Source organism: Panthera leo, chromosome A1, assembly GCF_018350215.1.
Source record: "Panthera leo isolate Ple1 chromosome A1, P.leo_Ple1_pat1.1, whole genome shotgun sequence".
Taxonomy (NCBI): domain Eukaryota; kingdom Metazoa; phylum Chordata; class Mammalia; order Carnivora; family Felidae; genus Panthera; species Panthera leo.
The window spans coordinates 79,861,549-79,885,756 of NC_056679.1; the positions used below are offsets into that span (position 1 = coordinate 79,861,549).

A 24,208-nucleotide genomic window follows, 5' to 3' on the forward strand; every position below is an offset into this window, starting at 1 on the left:
CGCAGCCCCGGCTCCTCCCCAGCCCCTGGCCCCCAGGTCAGGGCTCCGTTTCCCGCTTCCCGGACAGTAAGAAACTTTCCCAAGTGAGATGCCCCCTCCAACCCCATCACTCTGCAGCCATGGTCTTCCCTGCCCAGGGCCCCAGACAGATAATCATCCTAGAAATTTTCACCAATAGACAGGTACTGAATAAATAAACCTGGCGAACAAAGGGGCGGTTCAGCTGTGTGGCCGTGGGGAAGGCAATGAACCCCTGTGCCTCAGGCTTTCTTTGCAACACAGAGATGACCCCCAAGTTTGCCACGAGGATTCGGTGCGGCTGTGAAGACAATGGTGTGAATGGACGATGCTGGTTAACACCTCTGTTGAAGACACGACACCCAGCACCCCCCCACACGTATCTGCAACTCCCTCCTGAAATGTACCGCCCTGCCTTGAACCTGCGGCCTGCACACAATACCACCACCACCTGGACCTGTCCCCTGACTGCCTCCCATCACACACCCACACTCAGAGCCCCTCCCCAGGCCCCTCGTCACGCTGTCTTCTGCTGGGACACACGTCACATCACACACATGCAGGTTCATTTCTGAGCTACGGCCCTGGACTTGAGACAGCCGGGCAGAGGGCACATGCACATACCCTTGCTGGCTACTGTCCACAGTCCCCATGGAGGGTGCGTCAGTGTCTGCGGGGCCAGCCCCAACCGCGCAGGGGACTCACCTCTGGACGCTGTCAACATGACAGCTAACGGATGCTTTCTCGTAACTGTAACATGTATTTCCCTCCTCTGAGGGGGCGTGAACATCTCACGTGTTTAGGAAACATTCACAGGGAACGTATGGCCACCATACCAGTTTCTCTTCTTACCGATTTGTAGGAAGTATTTTTACATGAAAGAAATTAGCCTTTTATCTCTGATGTGAATTTCAATTATTTTCACAGTCTTTCAACACTATGGTTATCTTAGGTCATGTAGAAAAAATTTTTATATTTAGCAATCCTTTATATTTCTCAATCTTTGGGGCGCCTGGGTGGCTCAGTCGGTTGAGCGTCCGACTTTGGCTCAGGTCATGATCTCGCAGTTCATGAGTTTGAGCCCCCGCATCGGGCTCTGAGCTGTCAGCACAGAGCCTGGAGCCTGCTTCGGATTCTGTGTCTCCCCCTCTCTGCCCCTTTCCCGCTCATGCTCTGTCTCTCTCTCTCAAAAAATGAATAAACGTTAAAAAAAATTATATTTCTCAATCTTTTCCCACAAATGGCTCCTGGGTTTGGAAACAAATTTAGGAAAGCCTTCCCCAGTAAGAGGCTATAAAAACTGCCCCAAAGTTCCTTTAGTAATTTGGAGTTCCATTTCTTTTATATTAAGTCTCCAATCTGCCCTAGATTTGGTTGAGGCACACATTCAACTGGGGTTTATTTTTCTCCCAGATGCTTACCTAACAGTCAACATTTTCTACTGGATAATTCCTCTCTTCCCCACTGATGTGAAGTGCCATCGTTACCATAAAACAAATTTCCATTATTTAATGTGTCTACGTCCAACTTTCTAACGTGTCCTGTTATCTGCTCATTGTATCTGTACAATGACCTTTAATTCCTACAACCTTGAGAGCGACAAAAAGCAGACTGGTGAATGCTCGGGGGCAGGGTGGCACGGAGGGAGGATGGCCAGGGGCAGAGGAGACTTTTAGGGTGATGGATGGATGGAGACATGCGTCTGCACACGGGAGACGGGCTCACAGGTGCACACGTCACCGTGCTGTGGGCCTCGTGTGCACTAAATGCAATTGATTGTAGGTCTGTTTGACCTCAAAACTGTGCCAGAAAAGGGAAAGATTATGAAAACAAAAAATTTTCCATAGCTTTAAAAGTATGTTTTAGTATCGGGTCAGACTACTCCCTCCTTAATACTCTTCTTTTACAGAACTTTCCTGCTACTCTTGCTTTTGTGCCGTCCCGTGTGAACTTTAGAATCCGGGTCTCTAGTTCAGAAGAAGGGGAATAGTAAGAACACATGCACACGCACACACATGCACACACACGCATGGCTGCAGACACATGCACACGCACAGACGCGCATGGCTGCACACATGCATGCACGCAGCTGCACACACACGCACACGGCTGCACACATGAATGCACGCAGCTGCACACACACGCGCACAGCAGCACATGCACGCACACACACGGCCACTCACACACGGCCGCACATATACGTTCAAGGCTGCACACACATGCACGTGTGCGCACAGCAGCACACACACACAGCTGCACACACATGCACACGCACACATGCGCACGGCTGCACACATGCACACACGCACAGCTGCACACATGCACACTCACGCACACGGCCACACACACACTCCTGTAACGACCTAGCAAGTACCATACTGCAAACACGCAACCCCTCTTCCGCCTGTGGCTTCTCCAGCTCACACGCACGAGCCCAGAGGGCATGGTTCGGAAATGCTGAGTGACAGTGAATTGTAAGGGGAATATCAATCCATTGCCGGCTTTGCAGGGAGGAGCGGAATCATATTCTAAAAGTAAAGTTTTTAAATTTGATTTTTAGGCAGCTGGTCATCCCACTACCATCGGGCTGGCACTGCTCCCCACTCCCCACCCCCCCAGCAAACCATAGGACGCAGGTGGCCAAACAGCATCTTAGTCCCGTGATTTCAGATTCCTGTCCAGCTCGCCCTGACCATCATAAACCATTTCAAGCTGGTTCTCCCCCTGGCAAGAGTCCCACTGCTCGGGCCTTGGCACTCACGCTGAGCGTCCAGCCTTCCTCCCAGAAAGAAGAGCAACAGGGGCCGGTGTTCTTGAAGCACAGAAAGAATACCTTTGGCTCAAATCTCTATGCCACACTCATTACAAGTTTTCTTACAAACGGTGACTATGCAGATGTACCATATTCCTCTGGAAACCCTCACCCCAGAAACCTGTCTGTGGTTTTTATCCCCGACAAACTGTAACACTGAGCCAAAAATTAAAGTCAAGGGAGTGATTCAGAAAAGCATAATGTTATAATTTAAAATATTTTAAAAGCGCCGGAGCAGATGGCACGAAGAATACCGCCGTCACTTAAAAAGGTTGCACTGGATCAAAGACGGCCTTTTTTGCGAGATGCTAAAAAACAAATAGATGTTTTCATAACCATGTTTCAGATACGCGCTTTATCATCCTACAGATATATCTTGAAGAGATCTACCCAGTGCCACATTAGCATCATATGACAGGACAAGTATGGAAATTCTCAGGGGTCAAAAATTAAGCGCTCTCTGCATACAGAATCTTTCAGCCAATTCTACCAGCCTGTTCATAGTGTAAGTAGGAGATGATTTTTTTGTTGTTGTTTTTGGTTTATTTTGAGACAGAGAGAGTGAGCACACGCAGGAGAGGAGCAGAGACAGAAGGGGGGGGGGGAGGGAGGGAGGGGGGGAGGGAGGGAGAGAGAGAGAGAATCCCAAGCAGGCTCTGCATGGTCAGCACGGAGCCTGACATGGGGCTTGATCCCACGAACCATGAGATCATGACTTGAGCTGAGATCAATAGTCAGACACTTAACCGAATGAGGCATGCCTGTGCCCTTAAGTAGAACATAATTCTTTGACATGCGCTGCCTCCTCATGGTATCTGTGAAATCCTCTAACTTCCCTCTAGCTGCGTTTACCCCTGCTGCCGCCCCTCCTGGGACATGTGTCCCGTCACCCACTTGGCTAACCAACCCCCACCCCTTCCCCCGGGGCCCTCCAGAGCCTGACCGTCTCCACCCAGGCCTTTCAGGTCGAGGTTTCCACCCCCGATTTTGCAGATTCACAGCAGAGCCCGATTCATCAAGTTCAGGGACCCATTTGGGCTGTCAGGTGCCCACTGAGGGTAAGGATGGAGGAAACACTCACGGCGTCACCTTCCTCCTTAACCAACCTGCATTTCCAAACGCCTCGTGCTGCCATGTTCCTTCCAAGTACGTGCTCACGACGTCAGAGACCATGGATTTCTGGGTGCCGTCTCCATTCTGAACACAGGCCTTCCTGCTCAGCCCCTGTGGGGTCAGCCTTCCCAGCGCCTGCCCAGGCCAGCCTCCGCTCCTAGCACATTCCAGACAACAGCACAGCTCCCTGCCCCCCGCCCCTCCCCAGGCCAGCTCGTTTGCTCAAAAGCTTCACTCTAGGATCAGAAGGCTGTGCCCCCAGCGAGGTGGCTGAGCACGCACTCAAGTCACACAGTCCTGGGGAAGCCACTCCAAGCCCCTCCTCCTGTGGGGTCAGCCAGCTGTCGCAGAGCGGTACCTGCCCGGGGACCCCTCGCCCCTGCCTTCCCTGCTGTCCTCTCACGTCTGCCCCTCACTGCAGCTCCCAACGAAGGGACGGCTCCCCACGTCTGCACGGCCTTGGCTGGAGCGGGGGGACACCTGACCCCAGCGGCAGAGACAGAATGGAAGCCACCAGGGCACCAGGGACAGTGACCCAGGCCGGCCTGCCCGCTCTCCGCTCCCAGCCTGCGGTATCTTCTTTCTGTCACCGAACGTGCAGCCGGTGTCCCGGGACTCAACCCTGTTCTGACACTAACTGCAGGTCAGCGGGCTAACCTCCTCCAGGGAGTCATTTCTGAATTCCGGGGCGGTTTGATGGATTTCCTTGTGGTCCCCCATCCTGGCTAGAAGATGAGCCATGTGACACACGAGCATCCCTCTGTGGGATCGTCCGCCTCATGGGGGACACAAGCTCCGTGCGGCCAGGAAGCGTCTCCCTCACCTTCGTGGGCACAAAGCCAGGCGGAGGTCTGACCCCTGGTGGCTCGATACACCCTCGGGGACAGTTCTGGAAATGGAGATTGAGTCTACCTTAGGGGAACACGGCACACCGGCTAAGCTGCCCACTGGCCAACCCAGCTGTGCCGAGGGACTCAAGGAAACACATTTAAAGCCGGAGCCCATGTTCAGTGCCGCTAGTAAACGCTCTGAGTGGCCCAACTCTTAGAAGAAAAGCCTTATCAAAGAACCCACTCCTCCTTCAACCAGAAATTCCACTTTGGGAAAAGTATTTAGTGAAACAAGACATTATGGAAAAAAGACATTCACAGCAGCCCTATCTTTAACAGCTATAAACGATGCAGCCCAGATGGGGAGCTGCTGCATAGCCCCCTGCATGGAATGCTGTCGAGTTGTTAAAAAGGCAAATTGGGGGGCGCCCGGCTGGCTCAGTCAGAGGAGCGTGCGACTCTTAATCTCAGGGTCGTGACATCGAGCCCATGTCAGGTGTAGAGATTTCTTAAGTAAATAAAAGTTACAAAAAAAAAAAAAAAAAAAAAAGGCAAGTTGTGAGAAACAGGGAGATGTGGTTTCTAGAAAATAAGTTTGACTATGGAAGCACTTAAGAGTCCAAAACTAAGAACGGTAAATAAATTATGATATGTCCATGTGATGGAATGTTACGAGGCTATTTAAAAATGCTCGAGAATATTTAAGAACGTGAAGAAAATTCTCAAAATACACTAAGTGGAGGAAGCAGACTATAAAACATTATAAACTGGTTTCCTAAAGAAAAAAAATAGCACATACAGTGTTCAGTACATACATACATCTTCTAAAATAACAGGAATGTCACATGCTCTGTGTAGGTTTTTGCACAGATTGGACCGTTTAACAATCCTTTACAGATCTTTAGAGATAATTGTCAAAGTTGCTAATTATGACAAGCAGAAGAGACAAACCTTTGAAAGTTGACTTTTAAAAATTTAACTATAATATTTAACTTCAACCCCTCAGTTAAAACTTCCCCCCAAAAAACTTCCCCTAAATACCGTATGAGTTGTAAGTGCCCCGTTCGCTTCACACATAACAGGTGGGAAAATTCAGCCTCCCATGAGCTCAGTTTCTCTAGCCCAAAGTGGCCCTTGACTTCCCTCTGCGCAGGAGGCTGGGGGGCCGAGGGGCCAGAAAAGGATGAGGTTCAAGCAGGAGACCGGGACAGAGCGAGACTCGGCATCAAAGGCTTTGGCGACCAGAATCGAACAGGCCTCTTTTACCGGGACAGGGATTCCTCTGAGAACCTGTCAGCACAACCTCGCTGGGTCACACACGGACAGTGAGACATAAAACACACGTGTGCAACAGCCACGGCACTGCCACGCAGGGATCAGAACACTCACACGATCAACATGGTCGTCGTCGACGCTTACCTCACCGGCTCTTTTGATGATTTTATCATCCACGTCCGTGATTCCCATCACCATGATGATGTTGCATCCGAAAACCCTCGTGAGGATCCTTCGAATGATATCAAATCTAACATATGAGCTGCAAGGAAATAAGTATTAGGGCGTCTTTAATGCAGAAAATCACCGCCGTGACCTTTAAAACGGAGCGCCTTACATTTTAACAGGCTGCCACAGAGCAGTCGGGTGTGTGACAGAACGGACAGCTCACGTGCAGCTAGGAGAAGGGCCCACGCGGGTCCTCGCGAGAAACTAACAAAGGCATCCCCTCAATGTCAGGTGCAGTATTAGCACTTTTAACGTTGGAGCTGGTAAGTGCGCTTACATCCATTGGATTGTATAAAAATTCACCGCTGATACAATGGCACTAGGTGCTTAAAATACAGAGAGCTGTTACCATCCCAGTTCGTGTTCTAGAGTAACTGTAATGTTTCACTATGGCAGAACAGCAGTAACAACAAATCGAGGCAAGTACAATGAAAGCTGTACAGTGTCGCTCCTAAAGAATGTGTAAAACTATCATAGAATATTAACACATCGGCTTATCCGTGGGCTACACTGGGGCAACTCAAACTTATAAAACCAGAAGGGTTCAAGAGCCATTTAAAATGTCAAGAATCTGGAGGTGCCCGGTGGCTCAGTCAGTTGAATGTCCAACTCTTGATTTGGGCTCAGGTCATGATGTCCCATTTTGGGAGTTCGAGCCCTGCGTCAGGCTCTGTGCTGACAGCATGGAGCCTGCTTGGGATTCTCTCTCTCTCCCCCTCTCTCTGCTCCTCCCTAGCTTGCGCTCGTGCTCTCTCTCTCTCTCAAAAAAATATATAAACATAAAAAAAAATTGTAAATGTCAAGAGTCTGGCTTCACACTCTGGAAAACAGTGTGGAGTTTCCTCAAAAAAATGAAAATAGAACTACCTTACGACCCAGCAATTGCACTACTAGGTATTTACCCAAGGGTTACAGGAGTCCTGTTTTGAAGGGACACGTGCACCCCCATGTTTATAGCAGCACTATCAACAATAGCCAAAGTATGGAAAGAGCCCAAACGTCCATTGATGGATGAATGGATAAAGAAGATGTGGTATATATATACAATGGAGTATTACTCGGCAATCAAAAAGAATGAAATCTTGCCTTTTGCAACTATGTGGATGGAACTGGATGGCATTATGATAAGTGAAATTGGTCAAAGACAATATCATATGACTTCACTCACATGTGGAATTTAAGATATAAAACAGATGAACACGGGGAAAGGGAAGGAAAAATAAGATAAAGACAGGGAGGGGGACAAAACATAAGAAACTCTTAAATTCACAGGTGCCTGGGTGGCTCAGTCAGTTGAACGTCTGACTTTGGGTCAGGTCACGATCTCATGGATTGTGGGTTTCAGCCCCGTGTCAGGCTCTGTGCTGACAGCTCAGAGCCTGGAGCCTGCTTTGGATTCTGTGTCTCCCTCTCTCTCTCTGCCCCTCCCCCCAGCTCACACTCAGTCTCTCTCTCAAAAATAAACATTAAAAAAATAAAGAGAGAGAGACACTTAAATACAGAGAACAAACTGAGGGTTGCTGGAGGGGAGGTGGGTAGGGGGATGGGCTAAATGGGTCAGGGGCATTCAGGAAGACACTTGCTGGGATGAGCACTGGGTGTCATAAGTAGGGGATGAATCGCTGGAATCTACTCCTGAAATCATTATTGCACTAAACGCCAACTAACTTGGATATAAATTGCAAAAAGAATCTGGCTTCTCATAAAAGCAACCTTAAAGCTCAAGGTCAGGTAGTCTCACGCTCATCTGTCATCCGCACAACCTAAGTTCCGAACATCCTTTTCCCTCGAGGACGAGCCCTGTTATCACACCCCTTCGGCTTGCCACACCCCCACTCCCCGAACGCAGCTTGGGTGACAAAGCGATGTCAGAAACTCCTTGCCAAGATATTTAATCATTTGAAGGCTTGAACTGCTTACTCAGAAACTGGGCAAAATCCCACCACCCCATGGGGTTGCTGGACGTGATCCTGAGGCCTGTGCAGCACGAGTTCCTACAGGCATCACCATGCCCTTCCTGCGACTTGAGCAGGGAAAGACCCTACAAGCAGTGAGATTTCAGAGAAAAAGTAAGAAGCACAAAGTAAAAAGAGTCACAGGCTTGGCCCTGAGGAGTTTAAGGGCTTCATGGCACTGAGGCCACAGGTGCATGACTCCCCCAGGGGCCACTCCATGTCCACAATGTCAGCCCCTTCCCGGCATGTCCCCATCTGTAGCTGGGGGATCACAGCACCATCATCCGGTGCCGTTAGGGTGTTACAGTGGCTGGTGTTTGCAGAGCATTTAGAGCAGAGCCTGGCACACAGCAAGAGCAGGTGTTGTGTCTGTTAACTACATGTCTTTCTTTCTTTTTCTTTTTTAAGTAAGCTCTACGCCCAAGGTGGGGCTTGAACTCACAACCCTGAGATCAAGAGTCGCACACACTACTGACTGAGCCAGCCAGGTGCCCGGTACACGTCTTTTTCAGTAGAGGCCAGTGTGGCTACCTGGGGAGGAAGGTGGGGAGACGTGAGCCTGGACGGTAAGTCGGGACAGGCTTATAGAACTGCAGAGACGACCTCAGGACTTCGAACTTTACCTTAGGGGCAGTGGAGCCAGGCCTGCCCCTCCCTGCCCATACGACCTCATATCTTCAGAATCTTGTAGTTCTTAGATTTTCCACCCCCAGGGACATCCTGAAGGACTCCTGAAGAATGGGTTCTGTCTCCCAGCCCAGGCTTATCCTTGAGGGGAGTCGGGGGGGGGGGGGGCGAGACTGACGAATGGGCCGCTGGGGAGGCTTCTAGGCTGTCAGTAACATGTCTCCCTCTAAGAGCAATGAACACTTCATTCTGCTGTACGCTTAACATTTGTACTCTTTTCTGTATTTGTAAGGGCAAGTACAAATTATAATCAAGAGGCTTGGTTCTCCTAGCTGAAAATAAGGAAACAGGCTCTCCCCCACCGCCCCTTTCTTTCAGAAATTCCTCAGTCCTACTAAAATGGATGTAAGGAGCACCTGGGTGGGTCGGTTGGTCGAGCATCTGACTCTTCATTTGGGTTCAGGTCATGATCCCAAGGTGGTGGGATTGAGCCCCGCGCCAGGGTCTGCGCTGAGTGTGGAGACTGCTTAAGATTCTGTCCCTCCCTCTGCCCACTCCCAGGCACACATGTGTGCTCTAAAATTAAAAAAAAAAAAAAAAAAAAAAAAAAAAAAAAAAAGGTTTGTTTTAATTTTTATGAAATGTTTTCTGTAGATGGCTTTAATGGCTAAGGAAGCCTCTGTTGAGTCCCACGACCAGGAAACTCTCAAGGACCCGAGAGCCACCTTTTTTTTTTTTTTTTTAAAGTTTCAGATATTTTTTTTAAATGTTTCCTTTTTTTTGAGAGAACATGCATGAGCAGGGGAGGGGCAGAGAGAGGAGCAGAAGATCTGAAATGGGCTCCATGCTGACAGCAGTGAGACTGATCTGGGGCTCGAACTCACAAACTGCAAGATCTTGACCTGAGCCAAAGTCGGATGCTCAACTGACTGAACCACCCAGGTGCTCTGAGTTTCAGGTATTTATTAATCAGTGTAAACCCCAACACGACACACTAACGCGATCTCGTGCATGCAGAGGGGAAAGGTCTCCTGGGCAAGTGGAAAATTGTGCGGATGGCTTCTAGAAGACCTTCAGTCTAAGCAGCTTTATAGTGAAACATTTCCTTTCTTCAGTTTGCGGCATCAACGCTCAGTAAACAGAACTTGTATTGATCACTGGGACCCCGTTTGTTTGCTAACATCCATCAGAGCTAAGAGCCACCCTTCTGAAATAAAGTCATCAAGGAAGGAAGAGGGACGGGCCAGACGTGTCATCTGACTGCACGTCACAAACCCCACCTGATCTCACAAGTGTCACTCACCTGGCTCTATGAGAGTGAGAGTTCTGTCTTTGCAATCCTGTTAGCGGGCTGCCTGTGACCATGTCCCGTTCTGATTTAATGTTACTCAACAATAAACTTTGCTTTCTCTTCTGCCTTTGTGGAGAGGTTTTTCCAGGTTGGGAAGAGTTCTTGTTTTTTAATACTTCCCCAACATATTTCATACTTCAATAAAGAGGTCAAGATATGCTTTTTACAAGTAACGCTAAGTTAGCCCACAGTGAAGGAAGAAAGGATTCCCACACTACTGATGTTAACAAAACACAAAAAATGCTCCAAACTTCCTGGGTGATACATGATTTTGTAAGAAGTGTAATGAGTACAGGTAGCTTTTCACTTTTAGTCTAGGTCTGAAACACAACAAGTTTAAAACACGAATGAGAGAACATAGAGAGTATTCGGAAAAGTGCAATTCTGACAAAGGTAGGCAGGAGTGCAGCTGCTGGTTAGCAGGTTGAGAAAGCGAGTACCTGGGAGATCAGAGACACCAGGCTCCAGGCTTCCTGAATGTGTGACCTCGGGGAAGTTCCTCACACTAACTGTGAAGTCCCCACCACGCATCACACTTCAGGCACTCTGCAAGCAGCACTGTATGGGCGTTATTTCAAAAAATTGTGCAGGTTGAAAAAAGATGGATACAATTATCGTCCCCGTCACAAAGATAAAGAAAGCAGGACTCAAGGTAATAAAGTGGCTTGTCCAAAGTTGGAAAGAAGTTAGTGGGGCCAGAAATAACTCACCAGCTGAGTCCTAACCCCTGGAATGGCCTCATCGCATTAAACATCTAATTCCAAAACAGGTCATTTATCACCGCTCCTCATTGCCTCCCTCAGTTTCCTCACCTGTGAAATGGGCATGAGCGCTTAGCACTACTACAAGAACGAAATGAGAGACTGTTAACAGGTGTGCTTCCCACAGCACCAGGACTATATTCGGTATTAAGCTGCCACTTGAGAAATGGAAAAAACCTGCAAAAGACTCCTTCTTTACAAAATAAATGGTCGCTTGAAGCGTGAAAAATCAAACTGGGGTCACTCACCAAGCATGGCCAAGGTGTGCATGATCATAGACAGTTGGTCCACAGCTATACCTAGGAACACAGTTACAATCCATCACGTGAATCATACTTGCAAGAAAGGACACCACATTCTCAGGGTATCATAGAACCACGTTTGGGGGATTCCCAGCCCAAGCCTGTCAAGTACCCGTGACTACAGCACAGTATCTCCAACTGTGCCGCCACGCACTTGTCACTTACTAAATGCTTTCCACCTGAGAACCTTCCGACGCACAGTCCTTCCCGCCCCTGGTCCCCAGCACCCCGGTCCCCCAGGTCCCCGGCGGCTACCAGGAGGCGGCGTCCGCGCTGCCCACGATCAAGGGGTCCTTCCTCCGGGTAAGGCTGTTGTACACCTTGACGCCCGTGTCGTGGCCCGCCGGCTGCAGCCAGCCCTGCCCGCGCGTCCCCGACGCCGCCCGCTCCGGACCGGGCCAGGCCCCCAGACCCAGCGCCGCCCGCAGAAGCTGGGGCCCCACGCCCGCCCCGCACGCTCGCAGCATGGCCTGCAGGCGCGCGGCTCGGAGCCTGGGGACCTGCGGCCGCGGGACAGGCTCGCCACGCCCACTCCGGGAGGGACTCGCACTGGGCCCGCCCACCCGGAAGAGGGCCTCCAGATCCCGCCTACCCCGGAAAAGGCTTTCCGTGACCTGTCCAACCCAGAACGGCGGACGCCCAGGCCCCGCCCAACCCGGAAAAGGATCTGACCACGCCACGCCCATCCCGGAAGGGGTCGCAGCCCTGCCCGCCCATTCCGGAAGATGACCTGCCTCGGCCTTGTCAACCCCCGAAGAAGGGGTCGGGAAGTGGCCGCGGCGCCTCCCACAGGCCTGTGGCGCCTGCTGCGGCGCTGGGGGCGGGGCGCGGCGCGGGCGCGGGAGGAGGTAGGAAGAGGCGCTCCTTCGCGTCCGGAGGAGGGGGCCCTTCTTCTCCCTGGAGCCCGTCGTGCGGGCTGTGCGCTGACGAATTAGGGCCGGTGCCCACCTCCCGCCCGTGCCGGAGTTCACCGTGCGGGCACACGCCTCCGGCTTCTCGCCTGTTCAGGAAGCACGTCTCACCCCAACACAACACGCAGCACATCAGCACCCCTACGCAGCACGTCTGCACCCCAACACAGCACGTTTGTGCCCCAGCGCACACACACAGCAAACACATCACCTCAACACAGAACGTCTGCACCCCAACACAGCAACGTATGATCCCAATGTGCACAAGGCACGTGTGCACCCCAGCACAGCATATTGATACCCCAAGACGCACACAGCACGTCTCCACTTAACAGCACAAGGCACACTTGCACCCCAAGACAGCATTCTGTCTCCGGATGCAAGACCAAAGCTTGGAAACCGCCCCATTCATCAAGTGCCAGTAGTGGGAAGTGTCTACTTGGGATTCATTAAGGTTAAACATTCTATATCATCTCCTCTCGAGAACAAAAACAATCTGAATTGCGGTTTCAGTGGGACTTTTAAAAGGCGGATTCATTTGAAGTCGCTTTCATATTGTCTTGACAAAAGTACCCTTACTGATGTCTTGCAAAACAATGTCTCAAAAAAGAGAGAGAAAGAGAAAGAAATCCCCTTTGTTTTTACATTCCTCAAAACCGCACAGAGGTCCCTAAATTGTTTTTTTTTTCTTTTCTTTCCTTTTTTTGGTTTGTTTTGGTCATTCAGTTGAAAGGAAAATTCTTAATCAGAGACAAAATGGTATGTTCCTTATTTTTTTCTTTCTTTCAAGATCCCTGAAGTCTAATTCTGCAATTGTGCTTCAAGCTAAATTGTAATCCAACGTAAACTCTGTTCTAATGCATAGTGCTGAAGCGTTAGAACCTGTGGTTGAGAATTAGGCAACTTCTCCCTCAGTGCTAAGCACAGGCTCCCTGACTCCTCAAAGTCCTACTGGCAGGTTATCCCTCCCTTGCTCTCTGCATCCCTATTTTGGTTCCTTTGTTACTGTCTCTTATTTGTAGTACAATGTGTATATTTTTCTGAGTACTTGAGATTGTAAATTTTTTTGAACTCTCTCACTGTAAGCAGATTAAATTCAGCAAAGGGTTGCTGAATTACTCTGTGAAATCCACCTGTTGTGCCTGTGGGAGGAAATCTGGGCAGTAAAATATCTGGTAGGGAAAGCTCTGGTCCAGATATTAGATGTGCTGGTAAAAGAGGAAAATGAACAAAAGGCAATCTGTGACAACACACAGAATTCACGGGAAAGGCTAGAAGTTTTGAAAACAGATTTAGTAACACTGAAGACCAAATCCTACACATGAATCTGTATAGCTGGCATGTTTGAATTGGCCATAGAAAAGTCATGACTTTTAAATGAACAATGGGATCTTCTGTCTTCAGAAAACCGGTCGTGTAATATGTTCAGCCCTAACTGGCAGCAATTCTACTTTTTCTTAAGTCTTCTGGAAATCATCAAAACTATGATAAACATAACCCTCTATTTAATGATACAGAATAATTAAAATATGATTAATTATGAATAATTAAAATACAACTCCTTTTGCAGGTTGAATATTCAGGTATAGTAAAAATGACTGGGCAGATTAGCAAATATATTCCCAAAAAAGAGAATCCTGTTAATTTGGAGGGACTCGTCCTCCCGCTGGGTCAGAACAAAGAAGTATATTAGAATTAATGATTTCAGGGGCACCTGTGTGGCTCAGCGGGTTAAGCGTCCTACTCTTGATTTCGGCTCAAGTCATGATCTCATGGTTCATGGGTTTGGGCTTTGCAGTGTGGAGGCTGCTTGGGATTCTCTCTCTCTCCCTCTCTTTCTGCCCTTCTCCTGCTTGCTCGCTTCCTCTCTCTCAAAAAAAAAAAAAAAAAAAAAAAAAATAATAATAATAATGATCTCAAAGTATCTTGAACGCCATTTCCTAGTCCTTAATGACAACCAAAAATGTAGTTCTCAGTAATACCTTTGCTTTTAAGGCCAAGTCTTGCAAACCCAAAGTAGGGTAGATAAGGTAGCACAGTGTTTAAGGTATTTCAAGTTTGAAATAAATGTGTTATTTTTTTTAAGCACCTGAAAAGAAACAAACAAAAACTGTATGTTCACTTCTGATTTTATTCCCCCATGAGTTTGAGTATCACCAGTTAAACTAGAAATATAATTCAGAAAAAAAATGTAATATCCATCTTTGCAACACACTCCAAAGAGCAGAACTAAAACAGCCAGGGTTCTTCGATGTATTTTCAGAATTACTTTTCCTTAGTAGTATATTTAAAATGCATGATCATAGTTACGTTTTAGCCTTTGGTCTTCTAACCTTGTTCAGAAAACTGTTAAGTCATTGTTATGTTTTTTAAGAACTTTATAAAGCTAATAAAATATTTTCTGACTTTTTAGCCCACAGGGTAAACTATCTTATAGAATGTAAGCTCCTTAGTCACTGCTGTATCCCCAGGGCCTAGGCAGTAGCTAGCACCTGGTTGGCACTCACGAAATATTTCTTGTTGAATGATTAAGATAACCTTTTGTTTCTGTGTCTGTGAAGACCATGGAAACATGAAAGGAATCATTATTCAGATAATATCGTGATTTTTAAAAAAGATAACCTAGTTCAGGGGCGCCTGGATGGCGCAGTGCGTTAAACTTCCGACTTGGGCTCAGGTCTCATGGTTTCTGAGTTTCAGCCCCCAACAGGCTCTGTGCTGACAGCTCAGAGCCTGGAACCTGCTTTGGATTATAGGTCTTCTCTTTCTACCCCTCCCCCGCTCCCCCCTCCCCCTCTCCCTGTCTCTCAAAAATAAATAAACATTTAAAAAAAATTTTTTTTTTAAGATACCCTAGTTCAAACTGGCTTATCCCTGGAAGCAGTAAATTATGTCTTACCTTTATTCTTAAATTCAGACAAACACTCATTCTAGAGCCAATAAATGCAAAGATCTACTAATAAGTACTTTAAAATTTTTTGTCTGCTCTCAGAGAAAAGTAATTATTTTTTAGTAATTATTTTTCTTATTCAACTTTGTATCCTATCTCTATCCCATATACCATTTCTATTGTCACATAATGTCATAGTATTCAAGTCTTTTCGTGCAGACTAGTGGCCAATACATTTTGTTGTATAAAATGAAATGAAACTTCATCGTTTGCTTTAAACTGAGCCAAGACTGAAAGAAGTGTGAATCCATAAGTAAAATAACTATTTTCCCAATTATCAAAGCGAGCATTCTTTTGATGTGGGGAAGGGATGAAGGGGTTTAAGAGTGAAGATCAAATCTATTTACTTCAAAGTGCTACATTCTTCGTCGTTTATCACCGCAACAACGTTGGAACGAGAACCAACCATTTCAAAGACAAAACAGCTCGATTTAGTCTCATTTGCTCTACTGGCATCCCTCTCACAAAATGCCGTACGATCGCTGGAATGAGTACCACCGGATAACAACCTATTTTATAAAAGTCGGGCTGATCTGAAATATTAGTGGCTTACACACAGTAATTTATTTTTCTTTACTTTTTATTTAAAGATTTTATTTTTAAGTAATCTCTACACCCAACTTGGGGCTGGAACTCACTGCCTGGATGGAGATCAGGAGTCGCAGGCTCCACGGGCTGAGCCAGCCAGGCGCCCCTAACATACAGTAATTTAAAAATCGCCAATGGCCTGGCCTATTGACAACATGCCTCCCTTCGCCGAGCACTCCGAGTTTGCACAGCAGTTGAGCGCCCTGGCTCGGAGTCTGTGGAGGAGCATCCCGCGGGATCCAGGGCACCTGCTCAGCCCGCAGAGACCGGGAGCAGGTAGAGCTGAGCCAGCTACACGGTCAGAGACCCCGACAGGACACCCCGCCCACCTGGGGGAAGGAAGCCTGCGAGCTGCACAGGATCGCTGCAGCGGAGGCCCGCCCCGGAGGCACCAGCTGTGGCCGTAGAGGCCGGAGCCCAGAGGACAAAGGCGGAGCGCGGCCACGCCCACGGGGCGGGGCCTCTGCCGGAAGCGGCGGGCCTGCGCGCTGGTCCGTCGCCTAGGCAACGGGATCGTCTGCGCGGGGCTTTTCAGAAAACCCAAATCCGGGAGCTTAGGGTGGGGAGAGAGGCCGTGGGGGGAGGGGAGAGGCCGAGATGGCAAGGGGAGCGGGTCCCGGACGCCTGCCCCGCCCCGATCTGAGTGGCCTTTCGAATAAGATCGGATCCCAGGGCACAGTCGGGATGGGGTCGGGATCGCCCGCCCTCTGCGGGAGCCCGGCTACGAATGCAACTCCCCTCTTGGGCCCCTTTGTCTCCAAGCCGCTCGGCACTGGGCTCCAGCCGGCGACACAAAGGGAAGGCGGTGAGGACCGCGCAGGCGCGCGAGCCGCTGAGGTTGCTGGGAGCGGTGGTCCGGCCGCCTAATGGTAGGTCTCCTCCCTCCCGGGCCGATGGCTTCCCTGGCCGTGCAAGTACGCATGCGCCACCACTTCCGCCCTGCACGGCGCGCCCCCTCCCTCCGCCCCCCGCGGGACGCGGGTTTCTCGTAGTAAGAGCGTGGGAGGGGTTATCCTCACTCGTCCCGCCTCTCCTTCGGTTTGATTGGGCTATCGAGGAAGGGCGGCGAGCGGATTGGGTCTTGGCGTTGCCAGTCTGTTTCGGGCCTTACTTATGCCCGGCTGCGCGGCGGGGCTCTGGAAAGTGAGGGGCTGGGTGTGGATAGGGAGGTGGCAACCCAGGCGAGCGATGGCCTCGGCGGCATTGGTACCACGACTAAGTCGGTTCCGACCGGGTCTTCGGCGAGGCCGGCTGCTCCCCACGTTCCCCGGTGGGCGTGCACTGCCGCCCGACAGGCTCTGCTTCCAAGTGCGAAACTCCTAGTAAAGTTTGCGCTTCGCCCGCCGCCCCTGTTCCCGCGACCCCTTCCCCAGCCAAAGTGACAGACAAAGCCACACCCCCCGCGCGGCCGGGCCGGTGAGGGGCGTGATGCGGCGGGGGCGGGGCCCGCGGGGAGGGGGCCGTGGGGGGCGGGGCGCATGCGCGGTGCGGGGGGCCGAATGTTTCCCAAGTGTTTGAAACTGGTATTTGGGTTCTCCACGTTGGACAAGTGCGGCGCGGCGGGCGGCGCGCGCCCCTTCCCGCGCTCGCTCGGCCCCGGCCCCGGCCCTTGCGCCGGGGTGCGCGCCCGCACGCGCAGCCCGCGCCCGCCCCGCGCCCGAGGCCGCCGAGCGCCGGCCCGGCCCGCCAGGCGCCGGGTCCCCGGGCCCAGGCGGCGCGGCTCGCAGATGTAGCGGCGCGGGGCCGGCCGGAGGGGGGGCGCCGGCGGGCGGGAGCTTTGCATTTTGCAGCGCTGGGCTCCGAGGGGGCGGGGGCTGGAGGAAGCGGAAAGCCGCGCCGAGTCGCCGGGGACCTCGGTGAACCATGTTGAGCCCTGCCAACGGGGAGCAGATCCACCTGGTGAACTATGTGGAGGACTACCTGGACTCCATCGAGTCTCTGCCATTCGACCTGCAGAGAAACGTCTCGCTGATGCGGGAGATCGACGCGAAATACCAAGGTAAGGCGGGATGGATGGGCGGGGGCGGCCGCTCCATCCCCGCCGGTCGCGGCGCGCCGCGGGGCCGCGGGCCGTCCTGTTCCCCGCCCGGAGGAGCCGCGGGCCCGCGGAGGTGGCCCCGGCCGGGCAGGAACAAAAGGTCTGGAGCGTCTTTGATTCGCCAAGGTCCTTGTGCGCGAAGCCCGGACACGGAGGAGGAAGGAGGAACGAGAGGTCTCAATGCCAGGCTGCGCGAGCAAAGCGCTCTTTGTAGTGAAGTGACGAGGCGGGGTGCTGCGGGGGAGGGGGCGCAGGGGGGCGCAGGCTAGGGCGCCGAGGGAGGGATGTGCCGCGGTAGCTGGGGCTGAGGGGCGCAGCGACGGGGCTGCGCGCAGGGCTTCTGGGAGGGCGCTGCGGGCGGCGGGTCCCCTGCTCTGCTTGCCATCCCCGGAGCCACCCCCACCCAGTCCCGAATCTGAGTGTTATATAAAGTCCGGGGTCGGCACTCCGCGCGGTGTGGCCCCGGCCGCCTCCGCCCCCGCGCAGCCCCCCGGGCCTCCCGTGGAGCTGGACACCGAGTGAGGGCCGCCGTGTAGGGGGTGGCGCGGCCGGGTGTAGTTCGCTGAGGGCTAGGGCTTTATTCTGTGCGTGCGGTGGGGAAGGGGAGAGGAAGAGAGGGAAGGGAAGGGAGGATGGGTCGAGGAAGTCGCCCATCTGTGCTCGGGGGGCGCGGGCAAAGATTGTCTGTTTGCAGAGGAACATGGCAGGGGAGAGGACCTGTGGGTCGTTCTCTGCAGCCCCGGCTGCCCAGAGTTCCGGACAGAGGAGGAGGAGGAGGGTTCGTGTCCGCTGGGAATTGTTGGCTGTTGGGGAAACTTTCCTGCCAGGTCAGGCACGGCAGTGGGGGCTGCGTATGGGACGCGGATCGTCACTCGGAGTTTACTAATGTTTACAGGGCTGCGCAGCAGGGAAACGGAAGCGTGGGGGGGGGGGGGAAAGGTGGGAAGCAGCCGCACGCCCCGAAGCGCAACGGGCACCCCTGCGGGCATGGCGCCCCCTGCGCGCTCTAGCCGAGTCTCTGCTTCGCAGCGACTTTTATAGGGGTCTTATTAGCATATTGCGAACGTCCCGCTTTGGCTTCCCTGTGATTGGTCTCGGCGTCCCCCATGGAATGTCCTTATCCATCCGCTGCTGAGTTATTGGTTGCTGCGCCGGAGGAGGGTGGGCATTGCGCAGTGACTGGCACGGGTCTCTGTTTCCGCTGCCTTCTTTTTTCTTCAGAGGGGCGGGGAGGAGGAGGGGGGTCGAGTTGATTTGAATGTCTTCGGGTCGCCCGGCCTCCGGCCTGGGATTGGCCATTGGCGCTGCTGGGGTGGGCCGTGTTCGTCGATCCTGTGCTGTGATTGGAGCCCCGCTCGGCCTCCGCCCTACGGCCCGGCGATCCCCACAGGCGGTGGCTCTCGGGGCGGGGCGCGACGCCCGCTGACCGCCTCCTCATTGGCTGGGGGCCAGGCCCCGCCCCTGTCCCTCAGGGGCTCGAGCCTGGCCATTTCCGGCCGCGGAGCAATGGCGGCGTCCCGGTGCCGGAGCTGCAGAGGTTGCAGCTCAGGCCTCCCTCCCCGGGCCCGTCGATGGTCCAGGTCCGCGCGGAGCGGGGGAAGCGTGAGGGGACAGGGGCCGGGCGCAGGGCGAGCCGGGACGGCGACTCGGTGCAGAGGTCAAAGGGAGTCGTTGTCGCCCTCACCGTCCGTTAGCGCCTACAGGAAATTTCAAGATGACAGTGTTTGTGAATTCATCTAGCATCCCCTCGAAGTTACTTTGTTGCTGCTTCGGGATCAGGTGTCTCCAGTACAGCCTGCACCCGCGGCGGGGCTGGTTGCTCCTGCGGGGAAGACGGCGTGCCCGCGGGCAGCCGGTGCCGCCGAGTGAGCTGCCGGTAATGGTCACCCCTCGCCTGGGGGCTCCGCTGTGCATGTGGGGGTGTGCACCGTACGTGGGAACACTCGGGCTTTTCGTTCGAAGGGCCTGTGTTGCGGGTCAGACTTGCTTAGTACGCATCAACTGGAGACTGCTTCATAAAGATGGATTATAATTAGTTTACCAATTTTAAATGTTATTTGAGGTTATGCTTGGATTATTGAATTCAAACTTATTTTTGCGTTATGTTTCAAGTATTTTAAAAATACCCACCTCGCAATGGAAGTCAGCTTCATAAAGAACACCAGTGCAGCCTTTTATACATTGGCCAGATCACATTAAATTTTGCTACAGTCTCACTTAATCCTTAAATTCTTTCCGTGGTACCATTGCTTGCCTACAGTGATGTTGGTGTGGAGCGTTTCAGAAGGAACGTCAGCAGCAGTTTGAGCTGGTGGAACTGAAGAAGCTCCTGAAAGTGTCCTGGCAGGGCGCCCGCGCAGTTAGAACTGGTGGTGGTCTTGTTACAGTGTGTACTTAACTGGCTTTGCTGATGGAACGGTGTACTTGGAGAGTCTCAGAAATTAAGCCATTGTGTAGGGAACAGAATTACTTCTGGGTAATTTTGTGATGTCATTTTTGTTTCTTTCCCAAGACTGAGGCCTCACATGGATATAAGTTTGCTTGTGATATAAAAGAAGCCATACCTTACTGATTTTAATATTAGCAATAAGGTAAAATTGTTCTCTCTTCTATCAAAGAGTAACATTGTCGTTAGAAATTTGGTTACTTGAGGGGCATCTGAGTGGCTTGGTTGGTTGGTTAAGCATCTAACTCTGAATCGGTGGCTCAGGTTCATCTGAAGGTTGGTGAGTTCAAGCCCTGTGTACAGTTCTGCGCTGACAGTGCTGACCGTCCTTGGGATTCTCTCCCTGACTCCCCCGCTTGCTCTCTCTCAAAATAAACTTAAAAAAAAAAAAAAAAAAAGTTACTTGATTAAACCAGATAATAGTTTTGTAATGTGCAATCAATTTAAAAATACGTTGCAGAAACTCATATTTTAATATCTATGAAATAGAACTTAGATACCTTGAGCCTATTTTCAGAATTACTCTAAGACGCTATGAGACTGTGGGATTCCTCCTTTCTGGTGGCAGATAGTCTACGTTGTTCAATTAGGAAGTATCTTCAGAGCTCTCTTTTTTGTTTTCTTTATTTTTGAGAGAGAGAAAGAGAACATGGGGGAGAGAGAATCCTAAGCAGACTCCACACTGTCAGTGTCGACGCAGAGCCTGATATAGAGCTTGAACTCATGAACCTTGAGATCATGACCTGAGCTGAAATCCAGAGTTCAATACTTAATGGAATGAGCCACCCAGGCACCCCAGAATACTTACATTTAGGTAAGCTTCAGGGTTGGCCTAAGTGCCTGTGTTTATTTCAGTGTTAGGTTTATGCCTTATAACTATTTGAAGATAAGATCTGGAACCCTTGCAGGTTACATTTTATACATCACCGACTGCTCCCCTGCCCCCCTCACCACCGGCCCCATACATACACATACTTCCTGGTTGGAGAGTAGAATTGCATTATTTTAAGAGACTACAGAGGGTTTCAGGGAAAAAAAAATCTGATACTATTTATTGATATTTAATAATCTCTACACCCATCATGGGGCTGGAACTCACAACCCTGAGAGATCAAGATTTGTGTGCTCTTCCGACTAAGCCACGTGCCCCTGATTCTATTTAGATTTGTTACTGTTTGGGGAAAATAACTGGGAATTTCTATTTGTATTTCAATAGCTTTTGGCAAGAATATTTACTTTATTTTGATCAAGATAATTTAACAACTTTTATTTCTTGGGAAATTTCCTAATTTTCCCAAGTTACATTTTCCAATCATATAGTGTCTGTACAGAGTTTTTGGGGCTTTTTGTTTTTTTGTTTTGTAAGATTTTATTTTTAAGTAATCTCTATACCCAATGTGGGGCTTGAACTCGCAACCCTAAAATCAAGAGTCACATGCTCTACAGACTGAGCCAGCCAGGCATCCCCTGTACAAGGTTTAAATATAGTACTGAGGGTTTTTGTTTTTGGTAATGTTTTAAAATCTGTTTGTTTTTATAGATATGAATGTGTATTGTCTTAAGCAGTAAATGCGAAAGCAAAATGTGACACCCTTGTTTCAAAGCAAAGCCAAGTTGTTGGGCTTTATTGTGACAAACCATTCTTGTTTTCAGTAAATACGGAGGAATAATGTGGTAGGAGGAGAAAGATGTGACAAATTGAGGCTCTGGGTCACTGGGTACTATTTATATACGTTCTCTAACAGGGTATTCTAGACATTGGTACATTAAAATGAAGGAAATACAGGCCTTTAAGTTAGAAGAATATTTGAATAAAATAATGGAAATATAGGACATAAATCATTAATTTTATAGAAAATAAAAGTTTGGGTGCCAGCACTTCATCTAAATTTAAACTTTTCCTCGTCCTTGCCCATTCCGAGAAACGTTCCTCATGCTTCTGAATGCACAGAGCCCCCCGGGGGGCTCTGAGCGGCACCTCGCTGAACCGGAACGGTGTTGGCATCTGTATTTAGTTCCAGGGATTTTTTTCAATAGAGAAAAACGGTGCCCCCTCGAAAGGCCTGTAGGTTGCAGGATTTTCATCCTAGGAAATCTTGCAGCGATCGTTTCTGTGCTTCGCCATTGCTTCCTCCTAGACTGGAGAATCAAATAAAAGGTTCAGCAGTGTTTGTGGCATGGGTGTAATGCTTCTTTTTCCCTCTGCAGAAATCCTAAAGGAGCTGGATGAGTACTATGAGAAATTTAAACGTGAGACAGACGGTGTCCAGAAGAGGAGAGTGTTACACTGCATTCAGAGAGCCCTGATTCGGAGCCAGGAGCTGGGAGACGAGAAGATCCAGATCGTGAGTCAGATGGTGGAGCTGGTGGAGAACCGGACCAGGCAGGTGGACAGTCACGTGGAGCTCTTTGAGGCCCACCAGGAGGTCAATGACACCACTGGCCACAGTGGCAAAGCCGGCCAGGATAAGTCCAAGAGCGAGACCGTCACGCAGGCGGAAAAGACCAACAGCAAGAGGTCCCGGCGGCAGCGCAACAACGAGAACCGGGAGAACGCGGCCAATCATCACGACCATGATGATGTCACCTCGGGAACGCCCAAGGAAAAGAAGGCGAAAGCCTCCAAGAAGAAGAAGCGCTCCAAGGCCAAAGCCGAGAGGGAGGCGTCCCCTGCAGACCTTCCCATCGACCCGAACGAGCCCACGTACTGTCTGTGCAATCAGGTCTCCTATGGAGAAATGATCGGCTGCGACAATGACGAGTGCCCCATCGAGTGGTTCCACTTCTCCTGCGTGGGGCTGAATCATAAACCAAAGGGCAAGTGGTACTGTCCCAAGTGTCGAGGGGAGAATGAGAAAACCATGGACAAGGCCCTGGAGAAATCCAAAAAGGAGCGGGCTTACAACAGGTAGTTGGCGGAGCTGGGCCCGCAGGGAGGAGAGCACCAGGAGCCCGTGTGTTCCACCACCGCCCGCGCTGATGTGCCAGACGGTCCCATGTGTATTTTTAAAGGATGTTGGGAAAGGAGCTGTTCCTTTTGTCGGGATGGCCGGGATTCTCTGCCTTTGTTTTCATTGCTACACACGTGTAACCAGAGAGTGGTCTGTGGATCAACATTTTAGAAACTACAAATATAGGTTTGAATTAAACACTCAAGTGAGTCTCAGACTGATTTGTTTTTTGTTTTTGGTTGGCTGGGCTGGGGGTGGCCTGGAAGCAACCTAACGCAGTAAATGTGGAAAGAGATTTCACGTAGCTGCTATTTCAATAAAAATAATGTCATCACTTCATGAGTATGTTGAAAAAAATTAGCCGAATTGCTACAAACATAGCCCGTAGCAAATCTGTTTCTTGCTCTAATAATGTCTGTCCATCTAACAATTCAATATAAAGGTTTTAAATTTGAAGATTATTTTGTAGAAAAGGAAATGGTTTAAGTTTTACCTGGCAAACATCTTATATACTGGCTTGTTCCCCAAGTGGCCATTTTTTAAGTGATTGGACATATTTTTTATGAAACCACATGGAAGTGGCTTGGTCATGGAACTTCGAATCACTCTGTGCCATCACACACCCCAGTGTGGCCATACTCATTTACATAAGGCGCGTAAATGTGCATTTCCAAGCGACCCTGTGCTTGTCTCAGGGTCATCAAATGCCACTGTAGGACTAAGGTGTGTTTCCTGTGTGTGCACGAGAGCTGTGCAGACGCGAGGTCGAGAGATAAATTTGGTCTCTTTGCTCCTCTAGCAGGATATTTAATTTGGATGGAAGTAATTTTTAAACTTTTGTTTTACAAATTTGTATACCAGCAGTTTAGATGAAGCCTTAAGCAAGTTCTTTTGTCGTTCTTAATAACGAAGTAGAAGTTATCTAATTGCCAGCAAATAAATGTCAAAGCAGAATATATATGTAGACCAGGGGGTGGGAAATACTGCCCATAAGCCAAATCCAGTTTGCCACCTGTTTTTGTAGGGCCCGTGAGCCAAGAATGAGCTTTATA

General features: G+C 50.3%; 2 protein-coding genes across 4 annotated transcripts in view; one reads left to right on the plus strand and one right to left on the minus strand.

Annotated features, from left to right (window-relative positions):
* The window catches only part of CARS2 (cysteinyl-tRNA synthetase 2, mitochondrial), a 44,243-nt gene extending 32,453 nt beyond the window's left edge, over positions 1-11,790 (minus strand). The window contains exons 1-3 of the mRNA XM_042930250.1: positions 11,528-11,790; positions 11,219-11,269; positions 6,193-6,310 (exon numbers count right to left, since the gene is read on the minus strand). Of these exons, the coding sequence (XP_042786184.1) occupies positions 6,193-6,310; positions 11,219-11,269; positions 11,528-11,739 (381 nt within the window). The 5' untranslated portion in view covers positions 11,740-11,790. The remainder of the gene's footprint in view (positions 1-6,192; positions 6,311-11,218; positions 11,270-11,527) is intronic.
* A 4,505-nt stretch (positions 11,791-16,295) lies between these two features.
* Positions 16,296-23,371, plus strand: ING1 (inhibitor of growth family member 1). 3 transcript variants are annotated; one of them, XM_042930252.1, is made up of 2 exons: positions 16,296-16,590; positions 22,414-23,371. In XM_042930252.1, the coding sequence occupies exons 1-2, from the start codon at positions 16,449-16,451 to the stop codon at positions 23,115-23,117; spliced, it is 846 nt and encodes a 281-aa protein (XP_042786186.1). In that variant the 5' UTR covers positions 16,296-16,448; the 3' UTR covers positions 23,118-23,371. The 3 variants fall into 3 exon arrangements, with proteins under 3 accessions (XP_042786186.1, XP_042786194.1, XP_042786201.1); XM_042930260.1 differs by lacking the exon at positions 16,296-16,590 and adding an exon at positions 17,446-17,720; XM_042930267.1 differs by lacking the exon at positions 16,296-16,590 and adding an exon at positions 18,851-18,941.
* Positions 23,372-24,208: the final 837 nt, after the last annotated feature.

Excerpts from the sequence above, each read along its gene's own strand:
- ING1 (XM_042930252.1), top strand. The coding sequence starts at position 16,449 with ATGCAACTCCCCTCTTGGGCCCCTTTGTCTCCAAGCCGCTCGGCACTG. Across the intron at positions 16,591-22,413 it reads GGTGGTCCGGCCGCCTAATG|AAATCCTAAAGGAGCTGGAT; the intron begins GTAGGTCTCCTC and ends TTCCCTCTGCAG.